General features: G+C 34.5%; 4 protein-coding genes across 13 annotated transcripts; 2 read left to right on the top strand and 2 right to left on the bottom strand.

Moving 5' to 3' along the window:
- The first annotated feature begins 3,011 nt into the window (after window positions 1–3,011).
- LOC147277628 (ATP-dependent DNA helicase pfh1-like) lies at window positions 3,012–4,328 on the top strand. The gene has a single exon (XM_086255678.1). It carries the CDS (start codon window positions 3,012–3,014, stop codon window positions 4,326–4,328), a length of 1,317 nt encoding a protein of 438 aa, XP_086111804.1.
- Window positions 4,329–7,420: 3,092 nt separating this feature from the next.
- On the bottom strand, window positions 7,421–8,417 carry LOC147277627 (putative caffeoyl-CoA O-methyltransferase At4g26220). The gene is made up of 4 exons (XM_086255677.1): window positions 8,377–8,417; window positions 8,182–8,326; window positions 7,967–8,098; window positions 7,421–7,842 (listed from the first exon to the last, which is right to left on the bottom strand). Exons 1-4 carry the CDS (start codon window positions 8,415–8,417, stop codon window positions 7,552–7,554), a joined length of 609 nt encoding a protein of 202 aa, XP_086111803.1. The 3' UTR covers window positions 7,421–7,551.
- Window positions 8,418–8,628: 211 nt separating this feature from the next.
- LOC147277626 (putative caffeoyl-CoA O-methyltransferase At4g26220) lies at window positions 8,629–11,808 on the bottom strand. 10 transcript variants are annotated; one of them, XM_086253649.1, is made up of 8 exons: window positions 11,668–11,808; window positions 11,393–11,500; window positions 10,909–11,013; window positions 9,941–10,122; window positions 9,771–9,850; window positions 9,471–9,615; window positions 9,164–9,295; window positions 8,629–9,062 (listed from the first exon to the last, which is right to left on the bottom strand). In XM_086253649.1, the coding sequence occupies exons 4-8, from the start codon at window positions 10,013–10,015 to the stop codon at window positions 8,772–8,774; spliced, it is 723 nt and encodes a 240-aa protein (XP_086109775.1). In that variant the 5' UTR covers window positions 10,016–10,122; window positions 10,909–11,013; window positions 11,393–11,500; window positions 11,668–11,808; the 3' UTR covers window positions 8,629–8,771. The 10 variants fall into 10 exon arrangements, with proteins under 10 accessions (XP_086109775.1, XP_086109772.1, XP_086109776.1 ...); XM_086253646.1 differs by lacking the exon at window positions 10,909–11,013 and having other exon boundaries at window positions 11,389–11,500; XM_086253650.1 differs by lacking the exon at window positions 10,909–11,013 and having other exon boundaries at window positions 9,941–10,050; window positions 11,389–11,500.
- A 5,093-nt stretch (window positions 11,809–16,901) lies between these two features.
- Window positions 16,902–18,872, top strand: LOC147277625 (uncharacterized). Its single transcript, XM_086255061.1, has 2 exons — window positions 16,902–17,623; window positions 18,411–18,872. The coding sequence occupies exons 1-2, from the start codon at window positions 17,009–17,011 to the stop codon at window positions 18,591–18,593; spliced, it is 798 nt and encodes a 265-aa protein (XP_086111187.1). The 5' UTR covers window positions 16,902–17,008; the 3' UTR covers window positions 18,594–18,872.
- Window positions 18,873–24,242: the final 5,370 nt, after the last annotated feature.

The raw sequence follows: 24,242 nt of genomic DNA, 5'->3' as shown, positions 1-24,242 counted from the left end.
TAAGAGTGACCAGGGATTGGGAAAATGGGTTTGGTTGGATGCGTCTGAGAAATGAGGAAGTTGATGGGGTTAGTGAGTTGGGGTCATGAGGAGAAGGTCAAGGAGGTGGTGGTGGTGGTTTTAATGGCGAGGGAGTTGAAATGGTTTTGAAAAAGGGAGTGCAGAAAAAAGAAGCGTTTGAAAGGAGTTGGGTGTTAAGACAGGACATTGACATGTTGGTGGTTCGGTTAAGGCTTCAAAGATTTCAGAGAAGAAAAAACCAAAGCCAAATTTTGGGAAGGAGTATCAAAGAGTAAGAGTAAGAAGTTTGTAATTCTCTGTTTATGCTTTGTTGTCACTATTTTTATTTATGCAATTTATGACTTTGGATTTCACAGAGGATGGAAGTGGAGGCCACAATGTGCCATCAATGGCGGAGCAGTGGTAAGGGCAGGGTTGTTAGGTGCAGAAGCTATAAAAGAAAGCGATTTTGTATCCATTGCATAGGAAAATGGTATGGGTTTATTTGCTCATCAGCCTATGCTTTTTCTTTTTCTTTTTCTTTTTTCTGAATTGTATATTACCACAAACTTTTCTTATGTTCTAGAATTTTTTTTATACGTTAAAATTTTTATTTATGTTGAATATGAGGTGCTTGATGAAATGCGGGTGTAGATATTGGGAGGGATTTTACCAAAATTCAGTTTGTTTTGGATGAGAGAGAGATGGAGAGAGAGAGAGAGAGCCTATTTTATTTTATTTTTTCCTGAATTGTATATTACCATAGACTTTTCTTATGTTCTACCCTTTTTATAGGTTTTTGGCTTGGCTCATCTAACATTTATGTTGATTTAATATATTTAAATGTGTGGAAAAAGATGGGTTTTTCTTCTTTGATGTGTGAGAAATTTCTTTCTTTTGAAAGATAATGAGGCACTTTTGATGTGTCTATTATATTCTTAGCCTGGGTTGTCTAAACATTTTTTAATCTTCTTACTAATCGTCTCTTTGTTTAGGTTGTCCGAGTGAAGCTTTCATTGATGACTACTGTAACCCAATAAATCTTGAAGGCTTCAAGTATGCATTTCAGGATGAGTACTACTTTAAATCAAAGGTTTACATGCTGATGATATTAGTTCATTATGCACTGATATTAACTCAGATGTGTCCCATGTTAATTTGGTATTTGTTAAGGTTCTTAATTTTTGTAATAAGAAGATTAGTAACTCGGATGTGCTACCTATTAGAAGATTTTGCAATGTAATTGAGCTATTGGGAGTATACATTAATACTAGCTATTAGAAGATTACAACAAGAAAAGTAGTGTGAATTGTTACTATTTTATGTATTATACTCTAAACTCATGAGCAAAACTGGAATAGTTGATAGTATTGTACAAAAAATGTGATATGAATTGGTATTGTTCAAATTAATAACATTTATTAATTGGTTTTATTTTTCTTACACCATCGTTTATCCTTATATTATATTTTTTGAATAATAACGTTTTTCCCATCCCTTGAGTATCATTGAGAAGAACCTAAAACATGCAAATTTAAATATGACGTACAATAATAATCAGATATAGAAATATCATAGAGAAATATAGGCAAGGGCAAGGAGAAAGAAATGCACACATGAAAATTATGCAACACCTATTGTGGAAAAACAAATTAAATTATGCGCAATATGAGAAAGCTTTTTGGCATGTGCAGGGGATGTGGCCAAAGACTAGATATTGGATGTCCCTCTCTCCTCCCCTCAATGACCCTATTTACTTGGTACTATTAGGCAATTAATAACATGAATTAATTGGGGTCATTGAGGAGAGGGGAGGGACATCCGATTTGGAGGGGCTGCCAACCCCTGTTTTGGGGGGGAGGGGGGGATTTCTTTATTTTGTTTTATCTTTTTTATTTAAGAGTGAAATGAAAACTTTTTGTGAAGAAAATTTGTACTGGAGTATGGAGAGGAAATTGGGGGTATCAAGGTGCACTTAAAATAAATATTTCTTCTATTTGTTGTTTTCATGCAAATAAGTAACAATATCTATTGTAAAAGGAAAATTAAAGGTTCTCTTTCTACAAAATTTATAGGCTATAAAACCAATTTCAATTAAGAAAAAGAAAATTCAAATGAACACTCACCACACTCATAGCCACTCACCAAACTATATACACTGCAAGGAAACGCTGCACCAATTACACTCACAGCCACTAACCTTACCTCACCACACACTGCACTCACGCACTTTCTTCCACACACACACACAACCAACTTATTTAAAGCAAATAAAAAATGTATCAATATATAAAAAAAAATTATAACAATTGCACCCCATGGGATTCGAACCCTAATCAAAAAGTTGAAAATGAATCAACTTACCACTTGCTTCAGCTACTCCTGGACATGAAGAGAATATATCAAAAATTCACAATGATATTTGATTCTATAATTTTCTTATAAGAAGTCAAATTGAGAAACTTTCTTCAAATAAATAATTATTTCATTATAAAAAGTTTTTACGTATGCACAATAGAAAATTTTATAGGATAAATTGGGCATGCTAAAATAACAACGTTTGCACAATAAGGAGAGCTTATTCGCACAATAGCTGAAGCGAGTGGTAAATTAAAAATGTAATTCGATATTTTTATTTGGCCAGAACGAAGGAAAGCCGGATAAATTCTATTCCCGAAAAGACTAGCTAAATGTTTTAAGAATATACGTAATACAGCTTATTAAATGAATTATGTTTACCAAAATATTGGTGTATGCGCAATAAAAAGAGCTGCTTCGCACTCGCTTTTGCGAGTGCGGAGAGGCAAGTCTTACTAATTAGTTAGCTCTAAACCATTTTTGTTAGCGTTGAGCCAAAAAGTCTATTAAATACAAGCCAACCTGCCGAGCGTCTACTGTTCCCTCCCGCTCTCTCTCTCTCTCTCTCTCTCTCTCTCTCATATTCCAGCATTAGAATAGAGGATGCAGAAGAAGATGGCAGTATTCAACAATGTTTGCATGAGGCCTCTACTATGAGGATGCCATCAGCTTTACGAAGATTATTCGTCACAATTTTGGTGTATTGTGAACCAACTGGCGTACGGAGATTATGGGACGAATTTTATCCATTCTTGATTGAAGATTATCCTTCTTCAAGAGACGTAAATGATGTGTTCATCGTCAACAGACTCTTGCGTGATTTAAACGGACTACTGGAGCAGTTTAACAAAAACATTTCACAATACGATCTTCCCCAAATGACAAGTGATGTCGAAACAAGCTCAATGGAGCCGAGATGTATTCAAGATGAAATGTTGATAAGCATTCCACAAGGGGACCTCGATGCAATTGAGCGTCTAAATGACGACCAAAAGTTTGCATTCAACACAATAATGGACGTAGTTGACCGTCATGAAAATTCAATATTCTTTGTGGATGGTCCAGGTGGAACTGGAAAAACTTACTTATATCGTGCATTGTTGGCAAACTTAAGGAGATTAGGTCTTATAGCATTGGCAACAGCAACATCTGGAATAGCGGCTACGATATTACCGGGTGGGAGGACAGCCCATTCTAGATTCAAGATTCCACTAAACCCTGATGCATCATCAACGTGCTCTATTAGTAAACAATCTGATCTTGCAAAATTGATACAAAGGACAACAGCAATCATTTGGGATGAAGCCACAATGGCACATCGTCATGCCTTTGAAGCATTGGATCGAACTTTCAGAGATATATTAGATGTCGATTTACCGTTTGGGGGGAAGATAATGATCTTTGGTGGAGATTTTCGACAAGTTCTTCCCGTAGTTCCGAAAGGGACCAAAGCTGAACTAATTCAAGCCAGTATGGTGAAAGCATCATTTTGGTCGCAAATAAAGATTCTGAAACTCAAAGAAAATATGAGATCTAAAAATGATGAACACTTTTCTGAATTTTTACTTCGTGTTGGCAATGGGGAAGAACATGTGGTCAAGGATGACATGATTAAAATACCAGAAAATATGGTTGTATCGTGGGAAAGCGAGCAATCCATTAATCAACTGATTGCTGAGGTTTTCCCTAATTTGGAAGATCATGTATATGATGCGAGGTACATGGTGGAAAGAGCCTTAATAACCCCTACAAACGAAGTTATTGACATGTTAAATGAAAAGATAATTGGTATCTTTCCAAGTATGGAAGAGACTTTGTATTCATTTGACAAGGTCGAGGACGACACAAGAAATTTGTATCAACCAGAATTTTTAAATGCAATAACGGTTGGTGGTTTGCCGCCACACAAATTGACGTTAAAGAGAGGTGTTCCAATCATGTTGCTAAGGAATATTGATCCGAAATTTTAAATCCTTATACCATAAACCCTAATATCCTATAAGACCTATACTATATCCTAAACCTTATACCATAAATTTTAAATCTCATACCTTATTACCTTATATGGCATATAACCTATACACTTATATAGTATATAACTATATATTATACCCTAGAACTATAAACAATTAAAAATTTTAGTATATAGAGTATAAATTATAAATAATATACTAATTTTTTTTATATAAAATATAAAGAATATACTAATTTTATTATATAGGGTAATGGGTATAACTAAAATTATATACTAAAACATTATTAATTTATTATTATATTATATATCTAGAAAATAGGTCATAGGGTTATATAAAATATATTTTAGGGTCTAAACCCTAAAATATAGCTAGGTTAATATTAATTTTGGAGCAAATTATCTGTAAGTACCTCAATTATACACTGTTTTTCAATTTAGTACCCCAACTTTAAAAATTTGACAAAAAGTACCTTAACTTTCATTTTGTGTCAAAATAGTACCTTCGTTAGTTTTTCTGTCAAATAAACCGTTATATGCTGACGTGGCAGGGGTATTTTCATCTTTTTACTCACATTTAAAAGATAATAATATTTTTAAAAACTTTTGAATAAAAAAAATTCTTTAAAAAATTAAAAATTTTCAAAATTTTAAAAAGTTTAGACCCGGCCAAAAACTCATTTACACACAATATATCTTCAATAAAAAAAATAAGATTTTGGCTATGTTGTGAATCGAACATGAGACCTCTTGGAACAAACTTCAACTCTCAACCAACTGAGCTGACTAGTTTATTTGTCTAATTGGTGAATCATAACATTTTAATAAGTTTTTCGTTTATATACTCTAAAAAATTATTAATATGCTTATTAAGTTATTATATAATACTATAATCATATAATGTGAGTAAATAGTAATAGTGTAAACTGTGTAATACTATAAATAATAAACTTTTAAACTTATATACAACATTACAAATTTACAACTATAGTTATTAAAGTTATTATAATAAACTTTTATAATACAATTATAATTAAAGTTATTAAACCACGATCGTTCATTAATTCAACGATCTGAACCGTTCATTATTTATGTTGATAGTTAAAGATCATCCTTACAAAAAATCGGCCAAATAGGAATTCATCTACCTGTTCGAATGTTCGATTATCATTAGAAAAATCACGATCATTCATTAATTCGACCACCGTTACGTCACTCTTACATTTTCGATTGAGCTAATTTTTTGCAAAAATTCTCTTTGAGTGGGGAACTAAAGTTTGAACAGTTCGGATCGTTGAAAACACGATCAATATGTGAGCTTCTACATATAAATACACTTGAAGAGTATAATTCTAATAACTTTCCCGTTGAAATCTTGTTGTTTCCATAATTATGAAGACCAAAACGTGATTTCAACAATCTGGCCCGTTCATTTTCTATATTCATAGTCAAAGATCATTCTTACAAAAAATCGGCCAAATCGAAATTCATCTACCCATTCGATTATCATTAGAAAAACCACGATCGCTCATTAATTTGACCACCGTTATGTTACTTTTACATCTCCGATTGAGCTTATTTTTTGCACGAATTATCTTTGAGTAAATAACTAAAATTTGAACGGTTCGGATCGTTGAAAACATATGTACATTTATGTTTTATTATAGTTGTAATGTTGTATATAATTTTAAAAGTTTATTATTTATGGTATTACACTATTACTAACATAATAGTATTATATAATAACTTAATAAACATATTAATAATTTATTGAAGTAAACAAACGAAAGAGCTATTAAACATGTTATGATTCACAAACTTAACAAATAAACTAGTCAGCTCAGTTGGCTGAGAGTTGAAGCTTGTTATGTGAGGTCTCATGTTCAAATCACAACATAACCAAAATCCCATATTTTTTTTTTGAAGATATATATGTGTCTAAATAGGATTTGGGCCCATTCTGGGCCGCCCGTTAGGCCCTAGCCCAGCCCGGCCCTCCAAGCCCGCAAGCCAAAGCCCAATGGGCAGGCCTTGGGCTTGTGTATTAAAACCTAAGCCCGGCCCGGCCTGGCCCGAAAGCCCTATTGGGCTCCTATAATTCAAGCCCGAGCCCGAAATGTACTAACAATATACCAACTACAGTTGACCCAGAAGCAAGAATATAAATGTAGAATCTTTATGTTATACTTACAAACAAACAAATATGGTTGTTAGAGATGGTGATTTCACAGCAGACACATAAATTAGAAGAATTGCAAATTTTTTTTGTTCAAAAACAGAGAAAAATCATAAACTAAGCATCAGTTAAAATGAAACTACTGCACACATATTTTTGAGAAATTAATAGGGGGAGGGGGCAAACTGAAAACACGTATATACCACCAAAGTCGGATAACATAATGTTACACGTTAATTAAGGAGATTATGATATCACATGAAAAACTGATTTCTTATCCTGTAAAGACAATTTTGGCATTTTTTTTATTGTCTGACGTGGCTTTTTTTTTTTTTTTTTTTTTTTATCTGACGTGTCAGTGGTCAAAGGGATTTTTTTAAGGAAAAAAATCATAAAGTTTTAGTCTAAAGAGAGTACATTTTAAGCATTAAACTCTAATTTTACCAGGGGCCAAAAAAAAAACTCTAATTTTCCAAATAAATAACATGCACCAAAAACAAATACATAATTTAAATTCTGAGTAATACCCTTACACGTTGAATTAGTTACACCACGTGTCGGTGTATTAGTTACACTCAATAATTTTTCCAACTCTAGCAAAGCTGTAAATATAAATGGACTTGGATGCATACTCCAAAAACCCACATTTTCAGTCCCATACTCCTTTGCACTATTTTGGCCATCATATGAAACTATGAAAGAAAACAATCTGGATTTGGCTTGGGAAATTGAGAGTAGTTGAGACATTAAGATCATGCAATTTGAATGCACTAAACTCATCTTGTTACATCTGAGTTCTAGATCAATTCACTTATTCAACATTGAGTTTCAATCAAAAACAAGTATACATTTGAAAATGACACGAGACATACAATGATTCAGCAAAACAATAAGCAATATTTCAAATTCTCGCCATTGTTGTAGAGTAAGTGCTTTACCACTAAAGCTATAAACCTCCAAAATAGTAAGCAATATTTATTCACTCAACGATTAAGTACAAGGTCTTGCATGTTACTGGAACCTGATAGACCCCAGCAGAAGAAACTTAGCAAATGTGCCTGCAGATGATGATCCCATCCCCTACAGAAGCATGAGAAATTTCGACTCGAGGGTCAGCTGCCACTGATTTGGTAAACTCAATTGTACTCTGCCTCCCATACTTTTTGATCTCTGGAACAGCCTCTTCAGGCAAAGCCACTGCTCCTCCCCAGAGTGTGTTATCATATACAACAAGCCCACCTATCTTTATCAGTTTCATCAGCCTCTCATGATAGTTCCAATAATTTTGTTTATCAGCATCAACAAAGGCAAAGTCGAAATCCCCCTCATTCTTTGGCTGCCACAGAACCCCATATTAACACAACAATTTACTAAGAAAATAGGCTTCAAAGAAATTGTTTTAGGATGTTGTTTGAAATGGTGCATGAAGAGTAGCAGTAATATGGACTATTAATGCTTACATCTCCCACGAGGTTATCAAGAATAGGCAGAGCTGGAGATTCAATGTAGTCGATTTTGTGTTCTACTCCGGCTTTTTTGATAATTGGCAGGCCTACCTCATATGTTTTTCGATCACTATCCACAGCCAAAATCTGCATTATTGTATCAACAACCATTTCTAGTTTGTTAATGAGATTATTAGACACAGACAGCTGATGAATGAAGAAAAACAAACCCTGCCATCATCAGGAATAGTGAGAGCAGTGAGGAGAAGAGAGTATCCAGTAAAAACTCCAACCTCAATTGTCTTTTTGGCATTCACAATTTTCAAGAGCATGGCCAATAACTGACCTGCATCTGGTGCAGTACCAAAGAAAGCACTTCACAATATATAAAATGGTTAGGACATAGTTTAGTTAGGTGGCATAACAAGTATACCACTTCCTGCTTTCCTTCTGTCTCACAGTTCATTAACTACCTTTCTAACCCTTGCTTATTTTTTAATTTAATAATTTTCATATTATTTTAATTGCCATGAATGAGTGCTTGGTTGAATAAAATATAACTCAAAGAAGCTGCCATTCTTAATCTGCAACTGCTTATCTTGATTTGACAGTTGAACCAAACACCAACCAGTCAAATTTCTGTTATCAAGCTTGCACAACTTAATGGGAGAAAAGGATTTGAAATTGTAATTTTTTGAACTGAATGGTTTTTATTCATCTCAACCGAGGTACATAAGACTGTTACAAGAAGTTTGAGGTACAAGATTATTTTTTCTATAATCTTTTTTTGGAAATATAATAATGTGCTTCACTTTTTTATTCAGTGAATTCTCCTGCAGATTGTGATCCCATCACCCACTGGAACTTGGGATATCTCGACGCGAGTGTCAGTGGAAACCAATTTATTAAACTCAATTGCACACTGCCTCCATTCCCTTCTGGCCTCTGGAACAGCCTCTTCGGGCAAAGCAACTGTTCCTCCCCAGAGTGTGTTATCATAGATAACTATCCCACCAACCTTAATCAGCTTCATTAGCCTTTCATGGTAATTCCAATAGTTGTTCTTGTCCGCATCAACAAAAGCAAAGTCAAAACTCCCTTCCTGCTCTGGCTGCAGCAAAACATGCATGAAGATTGAAGCAGCAACAATTTTCAAATACTTGGAATTTAAGAAACGAATCCAAATACAAAGTACCACTCTTCTCTCCTTACCTCTTGTAAGAGTTTATCAAGGATAGGCAGAGCTGGGGACTCAATGAAGTTGATCTTGTGTTCCACACCAGCTTTTTTGATAACTGGCAACCCTATTTCGTATGCTTTTCGATCAATGTCTATGGCTGTAATCTGCATTGATATATGCATTATAAAGCATAACTTTGTTGGTAGGTAGACATCTATATTACTTGATATGTATATAATATATATTATAACATAAGATTTTATGTTGTTAGACTGTGAATTTGGAAAAGTATCTTATCTTGCTAGACTGTCTCGTATATACACACACCAAGTTACCAACCTTGCTATCATCAGAAGTCGTAAGAGCTGTGAGGAGAAGAGAGTATCCAGTAAAAACTCCAATTTCAATTGCTTTTCTGGGATTCACTAGTTTCAAGATCATGGCCATTAACTGGCCTGCATCAGGTGCTGCACCCATGAAAGCCCTACACAATAAAATGGATAGACCACAATTTAGTTCGGTTGTCATCGCAGTGTACACACTTTGTGTGTCAATCTCTCTCGTCACATGCAAACTTTAACTTCTGTAATCTGACTGCACCATCATTTTGGCATAGTAGTTAGAAATTTGGAGACTTACATAGGGTGGTTTGTAGAAGCAATCTTCAGTTCCTTTAGAAGATTTGATTCTCTTGGGTACACACTAGTGTTCAATATATACTGTCACATCAATGGGAAGACCAGTTTAAATGTAAATTTGTGCATATAGACAAATATATTCCAATTAAGCAGACTAGCTATGGACAATACCTCATATAACTCCTTGCTCTGCAACACAGTTGGGTTCGGGTTATTCGTAATCACTTGCTTTGTAGTGTCTTCCATTGCTTCTCTGGTGCACAAGAATTCTGAAAATCTTCCTAGAGAATGAAGCTAGTTTTAGAATTCAAACTTTCAGGTACACTTTAACTTCAAGCCAAGGCAGGCAATCACTGGAATCCAATAAATATTTATCAAGTAAAACAATATTTTTAGTCTCCAAGGTGAAAAATAACAAAGCTGAAAGATATAAGAGAGGTAGAGAAAGAATTATACTAGTATATCAATTGTGAAGTAGGGTGACCAATTTTATAGGCAACCCAAACCCCATGTAACCTCCTCCTATTAAATCTGAAAATTAAAAACCATAACTCCAAAAAACGTAGCGAGAATAAATTTGTAGTATTAAATAAACGGATACAAATTCCATTCGTTTTCAGCTAACAAATTCCAATATTCCATTTTCTATATAGAGCTACGAGTGTATCAGTGATATATATGGTGTCGACAAATCATAACATAAAATGGTAAAAACAATGTAATAGTACGCAAGCCAAGCATGAGATTTATCATATTAAAAAAATTGAAAACCACAAAAATAATGTTCACATGGTTGCAAATTGGTATCATGCTTACGATGATAGATAGAGAGATGTACCCAAAATATTTTCTGGCTTGAAGCAAAGGGATTGAAGTTGTAAATATATACACTAAAAGAGACTGTGAAACTAAACTCTAGCAAGTGGGTTTGGTCTCACAAACTTTCTGCTTTGATTAATTTATTATTATTATTATTATTATTATCACTTGGTTAGGTAAAGGCCACCCCCAGTCCTCACACTCGCGGTGCGGTTTGACTCACTTTCAACCCGGAACCGTGCGCCGCGCCAGACATTCTACACGGTGCGGTTCGGTGCTTAAAACCGTGAAAGAAATAAAAAAACCAAACCAAACCAGACCATTCAAGGTGCGGTGAGGTGCGGTTCTCCACCACGGTTCTGGGCCTAATGGGCTATTATTCACTCGTCTTGCTTCTGATGTTAGGGGTCCATCCCTCCTAAACCCTAAATGCAGTAAATAAGAGAAGGCAATGAACAAATCTAAATGATGCACAAATGCACAATATATAAACAAATCTGAATGATGCACAATATATAAACAAATCTGAGAGATGCACAAGTACAACATATAAACAAATCTGAAAGGTGCACAACATATAAACAAATCAATTCAGTTCCTTAAAACAAATCAATTCAGTTCCTAAGTCACTTTCTTTTAGCAATTACACAAAAATCCCTAATTGATTGAATTTCGAAACTTGCAACAATTACACAAAAATCCCCAAATTTGATTCTTTGAATTCGAAACCCTAGTTTCACTGTTTTAGAGTGAGAGACAGAGATGAGAGACGAGACTTCATAGTGAGAGAGATGACAAACATACGTGTTCAGATTAGAAGCTGCGAGCCTGCGAGCCTGTGACCCTGCAACCTTTGAGTCTTCGACAGAGATGAGAGGCGAGAGGCGAGAGAGTGAGAGAGATGACTGAGAGCTGAAATTACACAAAAATCCCCAAATTAGAATTCGAAACCCTAGTTTGAAATTCGAAACCCTAGTGACAGATGAGAGACAGAGATGAGAGGGTGAAGTATGAGAGACGAGAGAATGAGAGATGAGACATTGAGACTTAGAGTGAGAGTGAGAGACAATGAGACATACCTGTTCAGTTGTGATTTTGAAACTTTCTCTAGCTATTTTCTAATAAAAATCTTGGGTGGCATGTTTGTGCCTAAGTTCAACTGTAGGAATGAGCATATTGGGATGAATATACTCATGCCGACAAAATCCCAAGCACCAACTGCCATTCAAATGAGCCCCACTGCCATTACCGATCACAATAAATATGAGATCGTTGTAAAGAAAAAAAAAAAGGAAAGATTTGGCCCCCCAACCCCACCTTTATGAAAAATTATTGGCATAACCCATATATCCTTATGTAATGTAATTAATTCAAAGTGTAAGAATATTATTTGATAATATATTTATATTAATATGATAATATATTTATATTTATATAATATAATATTAATAACATTCACTTATATTATAACACATAAATTAATTATATCATATAACAATATATAAATTATACAAAATAATTTTTTCAACATTATTGGCTTGATCTCCCTTTTCCTGAAAACTAGCTTGTATTCATGGTTGTCCTTATCCAATGTCACTTAGCCACACAAATTTTCAACGAGCTTTTAATTCAATTGGCTACTGTGGGAACACTTTATGCAAGGGGGACCCATTTATCCACATATCTAATCAGGTCACCCACTCATATGTACCCAATTCAAATTTTTTTTATTTTTTTTTTATTTTTTTTTTTAAGGTAGAAATTTGTAACCATCTTAATAAAGTGTTGTTGTATTCAAGGAATAAAATATATAAATTATACAAAATAATTTCTTCAACATTATTGGCTTGATCTCTCTTTTCCTAAAAACTTGCTTGTATTCATGGTTGTCCTTATCCAATGTCACTTAGCCACACAGATTTTCAACGAGCTTTTAATTCAATTGGATTAGCTGGGAACACTTTATGCACGGGGGACCCATTTGTCCACATATCTAATCAGGTCACCCACTCATATGTACCCAATTCAATTTTTTTTTAAAGGTAGAAATTTGTAACCATCTTAATTAAAGGGTTGTTGTATTTAAGGAATAAAATTTCAGATTTCAAAAATTTTTAAATTTTGATAAAAATTAGACGAAAATTGCTATTAAAATACGAAAAATTTTGAACGAAATTTTACCATATGTTTATTTAACATATTATCTACTACATGGATAAAAAACATTGAAGAAACCAAATTATATGGTAGGTTTCATGTGATATGTGATGAATATAATGCGCGCTGGAGGCAAATATTGTTAAATAAAATTAATAAAATTAGTATATTTATTATACTCTATAATCTATACACCAAACTCTATACTTTATATGCTCCGATATTACATTAAACCTTATATACTCTAAATTCTTTAGGATATTAAGATTTATGCCCTTTAAAGTATTTTTAATTATTTTTTATATAGAAATGTATTATGATTTAAGGTTTGAAGATAACTAAACGAAATTCCAAAAGAATCAAACGAAACCCCAAACTTTTTTTTTCTTTCCAATTGCCCAAAGACCTCAAACCCTCCTTTTTTTTTTCTTCTTTTTTTTTTCACTTTTTTTTTTCTTTTTTTTTTTCTTTTCTTTCCTTTTCTCTTTTTTTTTCTTTTCTTTCCTTTTCTCTTTTTTTTCTTTCCTTCCCGTGTTCCACACTTCCACTGCTTCCCGTGAGTCATGTAATGTCATGACCAAGGAGTAAAAGTTCGTTTTTTTGGGGGTATGAAAATTTTAACATCATACCAAATCAATTTCGAAAAATTTCGGCCAAATTTTCGATGTAGAGACCGAAGAGAGAGAGGGGAGGCAGAGACCGGAGGGAGAGGGGAGGTAGAGCACCATCGCCGACTCGCCGGAGGGAGAGAAGAGATCGGAGAGGGAGCTGCAGAGGCGCGCCGTCGTCGAAGAAGAGAAGAGATCCGGGAAGGGAGAGGAGGAAGAGAAGGAGATCGGGGGAGGGAGAGGGAAGAGAGAGATTAGGAGGGAGGAGAAACACTGGAAGTGAAGGGAGATTGGAGAAGAAAAGAAAAACTGGAGAAAAAAAAAAGGAAGACCACTTGCTTGAAGAAGACGAAGGCCACTGGAAGACACGGGGGAAGAAGAGGAAAAGAAAAGAAAAAAAAAAAGAAGAGAAAAGAAAGGAAAGAAAAAAAAAAAGAAGAGAAAAGACAAGAAGAAAAAAAAAAAAATTTTAGGGTCGATTGAGATTTGAAGTCTTTAGGCAATTGGAAAGAAAAAAAAAGGTTTGGAATTTTATTTGGGGTTTGATTTGGCGATTTTGGCGTTTCCTTTAGTTGTAAACATAAATTATGAAAAAAAAAAAAAAATTATCCTCTCATCATGAAGTTTCATTCCCTTAATGTTTGGTTTTTCAATTTCGAGATCGAAAATTTGTGAAATTGAAATTTTAGGTAAACCACTGTCGCCGCTGCTATCATCGGGTTGGTTCTATTTTAACCCAATTCGACTCAATTTAACTATCGAAGACCATTTCAAGTCCCTTTGAGTAAGCTTGCTACTTCCCGTTGCTACATTGGTGATTTATTCGTGTAATTTGATTATGTAATTATTAATTAGTTAAGTATTTTTTTAACAGTATTGGCTACAGCGCACATTATATTCATCACATATCACATGAAACTTATTATATAATTTGGTTTTTTCAATGTTTTTTATCAATGTAGTAGATAATATGTTAAATAAACATATCGTAAAGTTTCATTCAAAATTTCCGTATTTTAATAGCAATTTCCGTCGTTTCTGTCTAATTTTTGTCGAAATTTAAAAATTTTTGAAATTTCCGTCGAAATTTCCATCGAAATTTCCTCGAAACCCGAAATTTTATTCCTTGGTCATGACTTTCTTCTTTTCCTTTTTTTTTTTTTTTCTTTTCTTTCCTTTTCTCTTTTTTTCCTTTCCTTCCTGGCTTCCACTTCACTTTCTTCTTCCCTTTCATTCATCTCTCTCCGCAGCCAGTCGAATCCAAATATCCAACACAGATTAGAAATTTCATGTTCTTGCCAAGAAGTTCTTCCCTCTCATTTCTCTCTGCCAGTTGCTCTCTTCTCTCTCCTCCCTTTCCCTCCCCCCAATCTCTTCCCCGATCTCATCCTCCTTCTCTTCCCCGATCTCATCCTCCTTCTCTTCTCCCTCCCTTTCTTGGCCGCCCAGATCTGGAAGGAACGGTGGTCCGGTCACATGCCAGCAAAGAGAAGTCGTCTGTGAGCGAAATTTCGATAATTTCGACGAAATATTGACGAAAAAGTGACGAACTCGTGTTAAAATTTCCATACCCCCCAAAAACGAAATTTAACTCCTTAGTTGTATTTCAACCCCGGGTTTCCTCATTATTTTTATTTTTAATTTTTAGTCTCTAAATATTAATTTAGTGTCTGACCTCTAAAATATCCCAATTTAGTACCCAAATTCTTTTTTTTTTTTTGTGGCAAATAAAAACAAAATCAAACTTTCATTAAAAAATTTCACTTGGATTGCATGCATTTTAGCTCGTAGATCATATATCACTTTTTTGGAGTTATAGAAATGAATCAAAATACTCATAAGAAATTTCTACCAGAAGTCTGCTATTTAGTTTTCATCTATAGTGTTAATAGATGAAAAAAAGAAAACTTTCTCAAAGAAAATTTATGAACTGCAAACCAAATGAGGCCTAAAGCTATGGCACACTTTCATGCACTGATACATGAGAAGCCATGAAGTTTCTTTTAGAGTGCAAATAACATTTTCTTTTATTAAGTATTCCTTTTGTCACTGTAGAAAGAGTGAAAAAAATCTCTATATAGAGGTCATACCATCGTCATCTCAAATTTTTTTTTTTTTTTTTTTTTTTTTTTCTAAAGAGATGCTATTTGCACTCTTATACTTTTTTTTATTTTTTATTTAATAGATTTAAATGCAATTACCCTTATTTTCATTTTAGTCTTTTAAAAAATTTTAGGTTCCCCAATAGTATACTCATCTCAATCCTTATATATATATAAGCATCTCAAACCCCACAATTCAAGTTTGTTGAGCTCAACTGTGGCTTTGATCTGCTGAAATGAAAAAAACAATTATAATAGAAGACACATGGGATGAGATTTGGCTCTTCACTTCTTTTTTTCCCCAAAATAATTTATTTATTGTGCTACATATATAATTATATACTGCCCCACCCAACTTACTGTAATGGCCGTTTTGTTTTTTTGTCAAATGACAACGAACAATAAATCAGTAATGGGTGCTAAAATTGTGTAATCACCTTATCATCTGTTTCCATAATATCACAATAAACCTCCATTAAATATTAGAATCTACTTACAAATTAACCACAATCATTCTTTCTAGAGCAGTAATTCTGAATGAGTTGCCAACAACACATCATCCTTATAGTGACCTAGTTAATTGTTTTGGGATCTTTGGAGCATATATCTATACATGATTAAACAGGACTAATGGAGGTTGAGAGGTGGGCTTTGGTAGGTGACTGCAAGTGTAGTTTGTTATAGAAACTTTTAAGATCTTCCTCCTCAGTTCATAGTCTCACTCCATTAGTAATTAGTTTGATTTTCAGTTTAATTGTTCTTGACCAAGAGTTTGATTTTCAGTTTAATTTTGTCGAGTCCCTCTCTTGACCAAGAGTTTGATTAGGGTTTCACAATAAACTCTAGTTTAGTTTTGGTACGTTATTGAGTCCCTCTCTTGACCAAGAGTTTGATTAGGGTTTCACAATAAAATCTAGTTTAGTTTTGGTACGTTATTGAGTCCCTCTCTTGATCTAGGGTTTTCTTTGCCTATCAATCGATAGGAATTCTGATTATTAATTGAATGTCATTTTAAAAGTTAGTTTGGATATATATGATCCTTTTGTGCCTGCGACCAGGGCTGGAGGTGTTGGAACTATTCTTCAGGACAGTCACTGGGAGGTTAATTGTGGGGTGACTGCGCATCCTATTTTTGGTATCTCTTCATCCCAATAAGTTGAGATTTTGGCAAATTTTTGCGGGCTATATTTGTTTGTCTGCAGGTGTTGAAGCTAAGGTTTTTGAGTAGGATGTTCAAGCTATCATCAATCATTTACATATAGAGAGAGAGAGAGAGAGAGAGAGAGAGAGCCAAGGAATTAATCGTGACCGTCCACCAAGAGTTGTATAGGTAGCTAGGCATGCATGTGGTGCAAGAGCAAGAGTGTCCCAGTTTAGATAAAATATTTAATTCGTTACGTTCGGGCACAAACAGTTATAAATACCCACCACCAATGCATCATGCACCACACATTCACAAACCCAGTTACTTAGTTGCAACCTCTTCCTTCATAATTTTCCTTCATTCTTGCAATATTTTCTCCTAAAATTCCCAATATACCCTCCCCACCACAATGTCTGAGGAGCAACACCAACGTGGCCTCTTCCACCACCACAAGGACGAATTAGATCAGAGACGTCCCTCTGAATCCTCACTCTACTCTGACCAGACTGATTCCTACTCTTCTGGAGGAGGACGTCCCGGTGGCCGCGTTGGAGGCTACAACGGCACCTCTGATTACTCAGAAGATGCTCACGGTGGCCGCCGCGTTGGTGGCTTTGGCGACAGCGACACCACCGGTTACTCTGCCGGTGGACGTCCCGGTGGTGGCTACGGGGACAATGACACCACTGGTTACTCTGCCGGTGGACGTCCCGGTGGCTGCACTGGTGGCTATGGCGACAGCGACACCACCGGTTACTCTGCCGGAGGACGTCCCGGTGGTGGCGTTGGTGGCTACGGGGACAATGACACCACTGGTTACTCTGCCGGTGGCCGCACTGGTGGCTACAGCGACACCTCTGACTACTCTGAAGAGGGTCACGGTGGCCGCCGCGGTGGTCACCACAGCGGAGCCACTGCCGCGTATGGCGACTCTGACATCGATTACAATAAGGAGGAGAAGCATCACAAGCATCTCGAGCAGCTCGGCGAGTTGGGTGCTGCTGCTGCTGGTGTTTATGCCTTGGTAATTCAGATTTATTATTCAAATATATCTTTATTGTAGCCCATCACCTTTTTTTCACTAATCTTCGGGGCTTTATGTTTTCTATAACTTCAAAATTTTCTTGGATCAAACCTAGTCGATTCTATAATTAACCTTTTTTTACTTGGCTTCGATCAACTTTGTTGGAAAATAAAATGTTTAATTAATTTCTTGTCAAACGATTTGGCATGCTATTACATTTTTGGCCGGGGAAGGATCCGTGACATTTCATTTTTAACACAAGTTTTGACCAATATTAAAATGGAGCCTATTATATATATGATCTTTTAATTATCTAAACCGTTTATTTTTTTAAGTTTCTATTAAAGGATATTCTTGTAAAAAAGTTTGGTAAATCAGAAACTATTAAGTTATTTAACTATGATTAAACAAATAGACGACCAAAATAATTATGACCGTTTAATTTTTGTAAGTAAATGGTTTTCGATTTATTTAATTTTTTTGCAAAGATGATCTTTTAATAAAGATCTAAAAAATAGACGATTCGGATCGTTTAAATAATATATGGAGTGAGCCCTAATTAAATATTGTGTCAAAACTTATGTCAAAAATGAGATGATGCGGATCCACGCCCCCTACATTTCAATTGGATCATTTAATTATCAGATTAAGGCACTCTTATTTTGATGTGTGGTATTAGATTCAATCGTGATTCTCAAAATAAGTAACATAAATTTAGAAATTTTGACCCATAATTCCCTCTTAATCTGTATGTGGTTATGATATATTGGTGTACGTACGTGTGCAGCGTGAGAAGCACGAGTCAAAGAAAGACCCAGAGCATGCCCACAGGCACAAGATAGAAGAGGAACTTGGTGCAGTAGCTGCACTTGGTTCTGGTGGGTTTGCCTTCCACGAGCATCATGACAAGAAAGAGACCAATGAACAAGAGGAAGAGGTTCATGGAAAGAAGCACCACCATCTCTTCTAAATCTAAGCCAATGTCTTCATCAATATTAATTAACTATTAATTTATGCATTGTGTTTTCATTTGCTTATTTTGTGTTATTTGATAAATCACTACTAATTAGTACTCTGTCAACAATGTTATCTCAGAGTGCAGTAGAGTCGTACTACTGCCTCTAGAGAATTAATGCTTGTTTGAGTGTTTATTTGTGTCCTTGTCAATTAATGGGTGTTATCTGGTTTTACTTTAGCATGCCATGTATGTCATTGTTAATAATAATATCGTGTATTCGATGTTTATTAATTTCTGTAATATTATCTTGTGGGTGTTATCTCAGCCAATCTTTACTTCTTTATTATATCATCATATCCTCTGTTTTGTCAATCCTAGCTTTACAATTTAATTGACTTGGTAACATATGTTGCTGGCTATAGGACGGTTCCTGACATTTTCACTTTGCTGGTTTTGGGTTGTGGGACCATCATGATCATGGTATGATCATTCTATTTACATTAATTAATCTGTTTATATAGATTAGAGGGTGAATCTTTATGACATTTGGTTGAGTTGCTGATTGTTAATACTAGAGATGCCACAAATTATTTTAATGTTTTATTAAGAAAAAAAAAAAACTATTATATATCCTAACTTTCTTTATCCAATTAATGTGACATATCTCATTAATTTATATGTGGTTCTATTCTGTATCTCAATTATTTACAACAAACAAGACCCAATATCAATTATAAAAAATTATATTAAAATCAGTCAAACAATTTTAAATACTAAAATAGTTAATGTGCACTTTTTTTTTTTTACCATAATGGTCAATAGATTTAATATTCTCTTCCATAATGCTCAATGGGCCCAATGTCAGCCATTTAAGTTGCATGAATATCCTAATTTGCCCTTACCTTCTCCCATATTTACACCATGCGAAATTCTATCAATTTTTTATTTTTGTTTTTTAGTTTTTCAATGAATAAATGTTTTTAGTGGCTGAGTTAGTATCCAAAGTACAACACCACTCTCTTTGGATCCTCTCTCTCTCTCTCTCTCATTTTTAAAGTATTGTAATTAATTATGTAATTAGAATATTGGATGTGTGTGTTGGTGTTGGTGATTAATTGTGTGAGACTCTGATGAGTGAAGAGTGAGAGAGGAAGAGAGGGAGGGAGTGTTGGAAATATGCCCTAAAACCAATGGCAATTAGTTAACCAAACGTGTTTGGTTGAAGTTAGTGACTCAGGGGCTATTTCAATTAATCTGTATTACACATTAATATATAGGGCATAAGCATTATTCACTGGAACTCTAGGATCATCGTGTAAGTAAATGAATGCATCCGTGAAAATCTAAGAGAAGAAACATGATGAGCTGTGAGACCATTGAGATTCATGTTATCAGATACTTAGATTCCTAAACGTTCCTAGTCGATGAAGGGAATATTAACTCGACATTAACATTCCAATAAATCAAGACTAGCACGTACGTTTGCTTACTTTGGATTGGTGAGTTTCATGCCATAGTGTAGAGACACTGGAGCAGGTATATATGTGGTTGCGTGCTTGGAGACACGTCCACAGAACTGACCGAACAAAGAATCCTAAATGCAGCTTTAAGGCATGTCAAATAGGAATTCTTTGGTTATGATAGATACTGATTAGTCCTTAGACTTGAGACACCACCGATGTCTTGTGTGTGTGTTCAGTATACTTTGACAGCACAAAATGGACCAACGTTATCAAGCATGAATTACATGTGTACGTTAGGTGCATTGACACACATATGGAAGCGTGTAAGTGTGCAACATGGAATCTCTCTGTAACACCCCAAAGTTTCTTAATTTTGGTTAGAGGGTGTTACTAAGTTTATCAATTGATTTAGTATTAATTGCTATGTTTTGAACACAAATGTGGATTTATTCCACATGATTAACTTTAAGGAATCAAATTATCTACTTTACTTGAAATTGTGCACTCTTTTAAAACATGCCACTTGCTTCGTGTTTTTAAAACTAAGAACATGGTCACTTATGCACAACACATTGATTTAAATGCTTATGTATTCACAAGTAGTGGATTATTTACACAACTTTGTCCACTCACTTAGTGATCTCGGATGCAAAAGCATATCATTAACTTGTATGTTTATGACATGCTTAAATAATGCCTACCACACTTATTTTATTACTTAATTATTCAAACAAGTTGTTGACTATACTTGAGTGATCATTTCGGATCACATGCATGAAATGGTTGTATGGCAATACAACCTTGACATTTGCATGACTAGAGGTGGAAGCAACATTAGAAAGACCAAAGAGTTGAGAAATTTACTTTGACCACTAGGGCTAGAACCCTAGGTTAATTACTTGAGCAAGAGATAAAAAAAGATGACTTTTGCATGAGATGATGATCATGACTTAGGCTAAAGGATAGAGTGTAGTTTTAGGTTAGAGGAAGAAAATGGATTAAATGATGGTTTTTATTTAAGTGGATTAAGCAAGGAAAGAAAGCAATAGACTTAGATTGGTTAATGGGCTGTAAGTCTAGTCCATTAGGCTAATCATTCACTAAACCAGGCCCCAATGGGATTGGCCAGCCAATTAAAAGCCTCTTGGATGAAACAAACTATGACAGCTAGCCTAGAAACCCTTTCCCATGCAAAGAAGGAAAACTTAAGGGTTGTGACTCTTTGTTTTCCCTCCAACAGTCATAATTTTCACTTTATAAAACCAAACACTTTTTCAGACAAACCATTCCCACCATCAATTCAGTTTCAACGAGAGAAAAAGAAAAATAAAGAGAAAGAGAAAGAGAGACAGAGAAAGGGAAGAACTTGAAGGAATCCAAGAACAACCAATTAAGCTCAATAAAGAAGAATAAGGAGTGCAGCCTACACTGCCTTCGAAAGGAACCCTGGTAAGAAAACCTACAAACCAATCTTCCAAGTCTTTTAATATCATTAGAAAGATGTTAGAATGGCTTAGATAAGTTGCATTTCGAAAATCAATAGGCTTTTATGTTTTTAAAACCTTGTTTGGCTGATTTTCAACTTACTGACCCCATTACCATGTTTTCGATGCCTGCATTAATTATTTTGGAATTTAATAAAACTGTTTTACTGTAATAAACTAGAAACCTTAATCTTTATTTAGAAATAAGAACCACTCAGATCCAACTTGCTATGGATTTGGAATGGATTTTACAAGTTACTGCACTTTGAGCATGTTTTCAAATATACAAGTCTTAGGTTTTTATGCACAAATTTTGATACACTTGAAATTTTGATTTGAAATTGTTACAGTAGCTTTTAAATTTGATTTCAAACCTTTTTTCAATTTGCCTCACTCAATTTGGTTCAGTATACACAAAAATGAGATTTTGGCCAAATGAACAGTGATTATGCAGAATTTCAGTTTTTTGGTGTGAACTTTGGCTCTTTGAAACCCTACTTGCACAACTCCAAATGCTTTGAAAATTTTTATGCACGAATCTGAGTGTCTTCTAACGTCTTGTGAAAAAATCTTGTTCAAATTATGTTTTTAGAATTTTATAAAAATCACAAAGCAGGTGTTGCTCTTTTAGACTTTTTAAGGAACTAATTGTGCACAAAATTATCATATTTTGTTTTAATGCTTTATGGCCTAAACTTTCAGTTTGCACAAGTCAAAAATCACCCATGTGACTATTCTGGGAACATGAGGGAGTCCAATTGCTATTGGATCAAGTTTTCCAACGATTTTGAATTAAAACCCATCTGCAGCATACCCAATCTTCTGGTATGGTTTTTGTTATACTTTTAAACCTTCATTTATGCTTCAATACATGATTTAGAAATTGTGAAGGGTCAAACTTTTATTGTTTGATTTTAAAATCTTGGATTTGCAACTTAGCTTGTTCATTAAGCCATTCAAACCTAGGAAACCCTAATTTATGTTTAGAAGAAGCCATTTCTGATTTGGCTGTGTTTAAACTAGGGAAACAACTTGTTGGGCCAGCAGCAAGGATAAGGACTACATTTGAGGTAGGGGAGCTAGTCCACTTAAAACCCCATGCTTTTTCCTTATACCTATATGTATTTATATTTACACATGTGTTTGGTTTTGATGCTGAAGACATGCTATCAAATTGAGTATGGATAATTTGTTTTGTTTCATGTTTTCCTTGCAGTAATATGCCATGATAAGTACCTATAAGAAATTGCATAACTCTATCCCTAGGTAGATTTTCTGTAAACACTTAGTAAGAGCCGCCTACTTTGTTTAAGAAAAATCAAATATGTGAAAGCATGTTGATGACTTCAACTTGCTTTACCATGCTTGGGAAAATCAATTGTTTATTGAAAGTTAGTCTCAATTGCCTTGGTTTGTATGATTTGTTAGTTTGGACAACAGGCTTAGTGTTTTAAGTCAATCATTATGAGAGGTTATACTAGTGGCTTCAACTTGCTTTAAGGAATGAAACTCACTAACTTAGGCTTAAGATGAAACTGAAATGGACTCACACTTAAAATGAAAACAGTAGGAGCAGCATAATTGGGAATAACTCTAGGGAAACTTGAACTAATTCCATCACTTGTTAATTATGTTTGATTTTAGGCTTGTGAAACTAGTAAAGCTAAAATCCAAAAGTTATTTTGCATAAGTTGGTGACTAGGTAATCCTTTTGGTTTTGGATCAAGGTTGACTTTAGTTTGATGATCCATTGCTTTTATTTCATTAAACCAATTTGCTGAAGCATGTTAAAACTAACTTATGCAATGAAGTTATAATGCATTTATAAAACTGCCATTACATCTGTGCACGCATAATTATTATATTATGGTTCATTAAGGGCAGATCTTCCCTTCATAGGGGGTGCCATTGCATTACATTTGAACATTCATGGTTATTGAATTAAAATTGTGTACTATATGTTTTGTGTTTAGATTTCCTAATTAGAGATGAAGGGGTACAGTTCTTACTCTATCCTTGGGTTCAATCCCCTAAAAGTATGCATACAGGTTTTATCTGGAATTGGTAATGTGTTTTAAGAATATGCTAGATGAAAAGAGATAGGGTTATCTACTTTCAATGAAGGACATCTCACTATCTAGACCTATTTGATTATTAGTAGGAAATGGGGATAGGGGTAATAACAATTACAAATTAGGGAATAAGGGTCCCTATTTTTAATCTTGACAGGTTTGCTTTGAAATAGAGAAAAGGTACGCATTGCATTGTACTTTATCTTTTAAACATGCGTTTGCATTTCATGAATTGATGCATGGTTGATTGTGATACTTGTGATTGGATTATGCAAAGTAATCCAAGACTGAGAAATGGTCTTCTTGATTGATTTATATCATTTTATGTTCTAATAATCCTAAGCAAAGTTAATCTGCAAATCTTATTATAAGTTCCACATGTTATACTTTGGTTTGAACATGTTAATGTCGATTGGATACCTTGTGAATGATATACTTGCAATTTTGGCCAGCTTGGCAAAACATGTTTGTTAAAACATTATCTTCTTATTTAAACTACCTTGAAATGCATGAAAATGTTTTAGACTAATTGAGTGTGTGATCAGTGGTATTAGTGATGCTCACCCCTACACAGTTTGTTAAGTTGTAGAAAACCCTTAGGAAAGAAACATGGTTAGCTTTGTAGAGCTCTCGGATAGTGAA

Source organism: Dryas octopetala, chromosome 8, assembly GCF_963921425.1.
Source record: "Dryas octopetala chromosome 8, drDryOcto1.1, whole genome shotgun sequence".
Lineage (NCBI taxonomy): Eukaryota > Viridiplantae > Streptophyta > Magnoliopsida > Rosales > Rosaceae > Dryas > Dryas octopetala.
This window is presented reverse-complemented; position numbering and strand designations above follow the sequence as displayed.